At 55.2% G+C, this 6,628-nt stretch overlaps 1 protein-coding gene across 1 annotated transcript; it reads right to left on the minus strand.

Annotated features, from left to right (window-relative positions):
• Positions 1-2,694: 2,694 nt before the first annotated feature.
• Positions 2,695-4,794, minus strand: MRPS34 (mitochondrial ribosomal protein S34). The gene is made up of 3 exons (XM_050905983.1): positions 4,452-4,794; positions 4,296-4,338; positions 2,695-3,411 (listed from the first exon to the last, which is right to left on the minus strand). Exons 1-3 carry the CDS (start codon positions 4,767-4,769, stop codon positions 3,134-3,136), a joined length of 639 nt encoding a protein of 212 aa, XP_050761940.1. The 5' UTR covers positions 4,770-4,794; the 3' UTR covers positions 2,695-3,133.
• Positions 4,795-6,628: the final 1,834 nt, after the last annotated feature.

Here is a 6,628-nt window from a genome sequence, read left to right on the forward strand (position 1 = left end):
CGTCAGCAAGTGCAGGGCGTCTTGTTCCTATAAAGGCACTGGGATTTCTGCTCAGTCTTTAGTAACAGCAGGACACTTAAAAGGGTGGGAATGGCAGCTCAAGCGTTCACCATTGAGCAGTTTAGTGGCACGAAAGGAGACGTGGATTGCTCGCTGGGTCTGAGCAGAAGGGGCTGGTCCTGCCAGCCACAGTGCAGTCTGTAGCTTCTCCCAGCGTTGGAAATAAAAAGCGGGAAAGACGAGCGTTCGGCTGCTGGCGAGCTGCAGCTGTCCTTGTGGTGTCCCCTTCCGGTGAGCTGCCAGGGTTAACGTGTCAGGCTCGGCTTTCAACACGCAATTTGCCAACGTCCCCTGTCAATACAGGGTGGTACTTCACGAAGTCCCATAGGAATCGGTGACGTGCAGCACTGCAGGAAGCAAGTTCCTCTTCGTCCCAGCAGCGCTTAGACAGGTTCGTATTTATTTTGTAGAACTGCATTAATTCGAGGGCTGTACGTAGCAGTAATAGACAAGGGAGCCACCTCCTTATGCCAGGAGCAGCTTCTGCCCTGAGCAGGGGTCCCTAAGGTGGTGAGTCACCCCCATGACTAACACCTGCACTGCGGTCCTGTGCAGGCCAGGGTGAAGTCCCACAGGCAATGCCTCCTGGGTTAATAGAAGCACCTCAACAGTGAGGTTTGGAAACAGGCCCTGGGACCCGTCCCGCACCCCTGGGGCTGCACCCTTCGATACAGCCAGGAGCAGTTTGAGCAAGGCACTGGGTGAAGTGCAGCCATGTCTGGCACCCACCTGGGTGGCTGAGGAAGGGGCTCACTGCCATCATCCTTCAGACAACCATCCCCACGCTGTTAAACGATCCTGGAGGTTAATGCACAGGTTTGAGAGTCCCGGCAGAGCTCCCAGCATGTTCTGGGCATTGAATCCAACACGTGCCAAATGGGCTGTGCAGCTTTGCACAAGGGGACCTTCACAATCGGACACGGCTCCCAGGCTGCCCAGGGCTCTGTGTGAAGACCAGCCCCCCCAAGTGTTAAGGCCCTGAGGTCACCAGCAGGCCGGGATGGTCCTGGTCAGCCCCAGCTGGGCCCCCACCCATACATGGGCCCTTTCCCCCCATGGCCCAGGAGTCTCATTTGAGCACCAGCTGGGGCCTTCGGTCTTTGCCTGAGCTGTGCTGTAGCTGAGCGTATCTCCAGCTGCTCCTAGATGGACCCCTTGGACTTGGGGGTTTGGACTGGATGATCTTCAAGGGTCCCTTCCCACCCAAGCCATTGTATGATTCTGTGCCTGACGGTTTATTAACTCCATCTGCTGCTGCTCCTGGCTGGGCTCCCCGGATGGACCCTGGTCATGGGTCATTTCTTGCCTTGTCTGGGGCTGTTGGTGAACCCAGTTACCAGCCCTTGGCTCTGCCCACTGAGGTCAGACTCTGTGGGCCCATGCCCTGCCAGGCAGGGCACTGCCTGTGCTGTGTTCAGCTCCTGGCTGTGTAGGACAGAGGACTAGATTGTTCTACTTGTCCCATCTAGCTCACATCTACACCTCCTTTCCCACCTCACTCATCCTCCGTTTGTGTGCTGGTTCAGTAGCACCTCAATCATAGTGAGGCACCAGGTCAGCCCAGCACCTCGCAGCGGAGCCTACGGAAACCGGAGAAGCTGTTTTCCATCAGGTGCAGCGGGAAGTCTCACAGCCTCAAACTGTTTGTGCCTTTAGCAACACTGCGGATTTTCCCTCCCCTGGACTCTCCCGTTGCTTCTGAAGCTGAACCAGCCCTGGCATGTGCCCTGCAGCGCTCCTGCCGCAACAGAGGAACAAGAGCTCAGCTCTTCCCAGCCTTCGCGTCTTGTCACAGGACCAGCTTTTAATTCATGAGAAAAACCTTCCCTCTTATCCCATAGGAGCCTCCGGTGAGGAACCCCATGGAAGTCCAGGTAGCTGACGTCAATCCCTTTGCTCCTGCGTGATGACAGCCTTTTTCCTGGTGGCTGAGGCCACCTGTTCCCCTGTCCCATCCAGGCCTGCCATGCACACCGGGCAGGGCAGAGTCCGGTTTTTGCTTTCCCTCAGCAAATCCCTTCAGGCTACTTGTGATTTCAGGATGCTGCAGCAAATGGAACAGCACCTCTTGACTACCTACCACAGCAGTCAAAAGAACTAAATAGCTGCTTCGGCAGGGAGCTGCTCTGTAGGGTTACAGACCAGAGCAGCTCTGGTGCCCCCTCCACCCACACCCAGACTGGACCCTCCAACAGTTCCTGACATAGCAGCAGAATCCACAGCCACCGCAAGGGAAAATGAAATGCCAAGAACTGCACTAAGGAGTTGCATTTTTGTAATGTTCACCGCAACACGCTGCACTGGAACAGGCGGTAATTCGCGATTGCCTTCCGATAGTACGAGCCAATCCTGTATACTTTGCATCACCAGAATTAAAATGATTTCTCCTATCTCCTGACAGCCGTCCCTGGGATTAAGAGATGGATAGCTTTGGATAAGCTTAGTATCCAAAGTCAAACTGTGTTCCTCCCGTGTTGTTCATTGCCATCATATATAAGTAACCCAGATGATTCTGCAGCAGTTAAGAGGAATCCGATGCTGTGCCTGTGTTTGGTAAGCTAACGGCTCTGCATTTGGACATCACGATGAACGCCATGTACTGAAAAAAAATACCAAGTTTTCTTAGAACTGTGCTGCAGAAATAAGAAAACATTTATTTTCGTTAGTAGATACATTTGTACACAGCTCTGGGAAATAACATGATATTCTCAGTCATTTTTCTGTGATTTATGTAGGACGCAAATTACCTGAAAAACGTTCTTAAAACCCTAATTTTCAGGCTGTAAAGGAAGCTGCGCTCCAAAGAATTGTAGCTGGATGACAGGAGCTATGCATTCAGAGACTACACCGGGAACCAAGAAAGCTCCTCTGCTGACTGAGACCAAAGTTATGGAAAAACAATCTGAATGTATCTGCGTCTTCCCTTTCAGATGAGGTGACCGTACAGGGCTGGGGAGAAAGCTAGGAAACCTGGATACACCACACCACAGTGGGCAAGGGGGTCTTCTGTAAGATGACGTGCTTCTAACACAGAGTGAGAGCCCGTGGGAAGCTCAGGACATAGAACAAGTCTTTATACTGGTGTCCCTGCAGCTTTTTTCTTTGCACGCCGAAGGGGAGAGGCCATGACCTTCTCCAGATCGATCACTGGCTCCTCCGTGATTGGTTTTCCCTCCTTCTGCCACTGCGCAAGGATCATGGCTCGGAGCAGAGGCGGGTACGGAAGGTACCGAATGGTCTCCTCCGGCACTGGGGTGAATTTCTTGAAGGCCTCCTCCTCATGCTTGGGCACCATACGCCAGTCATGGTACATGACTTTGTCGATCTCTCTCACTTCTTCTTCGGTTTTGCCTGAGAAAAGATGATGAACACCAGAGGACAACGCTATCGACAACAAACTCCCTCCGGGAAACGCAGCAAGTGTCGACTCTCCGGTATCAAAAATGCTACAACAGCCAATAGTAAAGGAATAGTAAAGGTTCAGACAGTATCTTCCCTGCTATACTATGAGATCCCACTTCTGTCCTTAGAAATCAAAACAGAAACAGGCTGAAAGGACTACAGGCAAGTCGTTCCAATTCTCTTAATTTAAAATGTCACTTCATCTCTCTCTGGTTCAGTTTCCGTGGCTAAGGAATGAGAGTAATTTCTCTCTACACTGATGAAAGTTCCCTGGGAAATTCAACGTTAAAAATACCCAACAACTTTAAAACCTTTGAATGAGAAATGTTTCAGAAACTCTAGTAAGCGACAATTGTATGCCTAATGTAAAGCAGCTTTAAAAAGGGAAACGCACTCACTCAACTCCAAGCGTTAATTTAAAATCCCAGTAATGTAAGTTTACTTGCCATCACTCCTGTTTTACTGACGATTTTACCTGGAATACCCTCATGTGTTCATTCTGTGTCTTGCTGTCAAAGTCTCAAAACAGTCTGTCACCTCACCGAACCCCCTGTTAGCGCGCTGTCTTTCCCCACGGTCGGCCTACACCGGCTCTCCCACAACGTTCCTTAGAAACGTGTTCTGTGAGAGCTAGAGCCCAGCGTTTGACACTAAAAAAGGGAGAACTTCCTTCCCGGTGAGCAGATCTGAGAAAAACAAATTTCCCCAGTAGGAAGGCTGGGGTTTTCCTGCAGCTCTCCCACCCTCCCATACTCCCCGCGCCCGCTGTTCTCCGGTCCTGCCTACAGATGCTCTCTCCGAACCTCGTGTGGAGGAAAACAAGCCGGTTTTACCTCTGAAGGTCAGGTAGCCCCAAGCTCTTCCATGATCCATGTTCTGCAAAGAAAACAAGAACCGACTGAGGGCAGGAGGCGGCGAGGCGGCGGCGGGGAGCGGGGCCGGGCGCCCCGCAGCCCCTCACGGCGCCGGGCGGGGGGGGCGGCGGTTACCTCGGCCGTGTAGTCCGCCTTCACCTTGGTGATGACCCAGTAGCAGGGCTCGTCGTGCGCCCACAGCCAGGACTTGCGGGTGACGGTGCGGCCCACGCCGAAGCGCGGCAGGCGGCAGAGCAGCGCGAAGAGCCGGTTCTCGTTCCTCACGTCCTCCCAGGCCCGCACCGGCAGCCGCTTCTGCGTCAGGGGCCGCCGCATGGTCTCGTAGTCCAGGGCGAAGCGTTGCGAGTCCCGCGGCCGGTTCTTCAGCGCCCGGTACTCGCGGATCTTCTTGGCCATGGCGGCGATGGGCCGGTGCAGCTTCTTGCGGGCCATGGCGCCGGCCGACGGCGCCGAGCGCTCCGCCGGGGACCCCGCCGCGCCGCCCGCCGCTTCCCGCCTCACCCGGAAGCCGCCCCGCCCCGCCGGAACGCTGGTGCCGCGGCCCAGCCGCCCGGGGCGGGGGGGGGGCCCTCGCCCCGCCGCGGCCGCCCCGCCCGGGCTCCGCCGGCTCCGCGGGCTGGGCGCTCTCCGAAGAGCTGCGACGGGCAGCAGGCCCGAGGCGCGGGGCGCCGGCCCGCTCCTGCCGGCAGAGCCCGTCGGCAGGCGCCGGCAAGGCCGCTCGCTGCTGGGGGCGGGCGTGAGGCACGGCTGAACCAGCCGGGCTTTCGGGAGGCAGGGCTCAGCAACGCCCTGACGGTGTAACGGACCGGCACGCTTTGGTCGGTGAGGTGGCTCTTAGTAACTGAAAGCCTGGGACAGAAAAGTCCACTTGAACAGACTTCAAATTTTCTATTTGAACAGATTTCACCTATTTCAGGCCCTGGGGAAGGGAACTTTCGAAGTCAGAGAGTAAATCGCTCAGGTAGGCTTTAGGAAGACTAAGGCAACGCTGAAGGTCTGCCCGAGGTTGGAGTCAGAAGCGGAGCCAAGAGCAGAAGCCGGGTCTCACAACTGCGTTCCCCAGGACGAGACACGCTCCCCCTTCCACGAACCGCTCCGGCCGCAGAGCGCCAACGCAACACGGCCCCGCGGGCAGGAACCGCTGCCTGCGGCGTAGATTTAAGGAGCAGAAAACTGCGTAGGTGTGGTGATACTAGCCCCTGGATTTTGGCTACAAACTGGTAAATTAAACCTGTCAGGAGAAAGGGGTTTTTCTTTTTAAACCCGTATCTTATATGGAAGGAAACACACCCATTCCAGTATCGCTGTAGAGTCCTTTACTGAAGGCATTCAGGCATACAGAGACTGGTTTTTGTCAGCAGCCAAGATCAATGTGTGGAGGAAAAGTGGGAGGCAGGGGGTGTGTGTTACACAACAAAACAAGTAAAACACCCATTTTAAAGGCTGTTAATGCTCTTAATAGCACATTTTCTCCTAATATGGTGCATCTCTCTTGAAAAAGGACAGGGGAGTTGTAACAAGGAAGACATACCTGATTGAGCTGACAAACACCGATTTAGAGTAAGATACTCGACCTCAATCCACCCAAATTTGGGAGAAAAAGCAGAGCAATTAAACCCCTTATTACAGGGTACAGAGTGGGTAGCTTGTATCTAGGGCTGTGCAGCACAGGTATCAAGCTCGTGCCCTTTAAGGCACCTACACTCAGGTTTCTGTGGGGGCACAGAGCAGAGGAGGACACAAGAATGCCTGAAAAATTGTGAAACTGGCTTAGTCAGACGCACTGAAAGGAAGGGCAACACCGAACACAGCAGGTCGGGAATCAGACTGTATTATGGGTGTCAGCAGGAAACGGCACAAGCCTGGCGAAGGCAGCCCCTGGAACACGGCTACAGGTTCCTGCCACGAGAGTTTGTTCGTTTGTTTTCCTTAAGGTGAAACCTGATATTAAAGAAAACTCCTTTACTCTGGGCGTGCTGTAGAGACCTTTGCCGCAGACGCTCGAGGAGCAGCGCCCTTTGCTACCGAGGGAAGCCCCCGGCACAAAGAGAGGCACCGCCGGGAGCGGGGGCGGCAGCCCCCACCGGAGCGGCCTGGCAGAGCAGCAGCGACCCACTGACCGCCACCACCACTTACCCCGATGTGCTCAGCACAAAGTTCTCCTGCTTGACGGCTCCTCCCGCGCCACTGGCGGGCAGGGCGAACCGGTGAGAGGCCGGCTGGGGCTGCGGCTGGGGCTGAGGTCGGAGCACTCCCCAGCTCCGCCACCGCCCCGGCCCGGCCCCCGCCAC

Source organism: Gymnogyps californianus, chromosome 15 (genome assembly GCF_018139145.2).
Source record: "Gymnogyps californianus isolate 813 chromosome 15, ASM1813914v2, whole genome shotgun sequence".
Taxonomy (NCBI): Eukaryota; Metazoa; Chordata; class Aves; order Accipitriformes; family Cathartidae; genus Gymnogyps; species Gymnogyps californianus.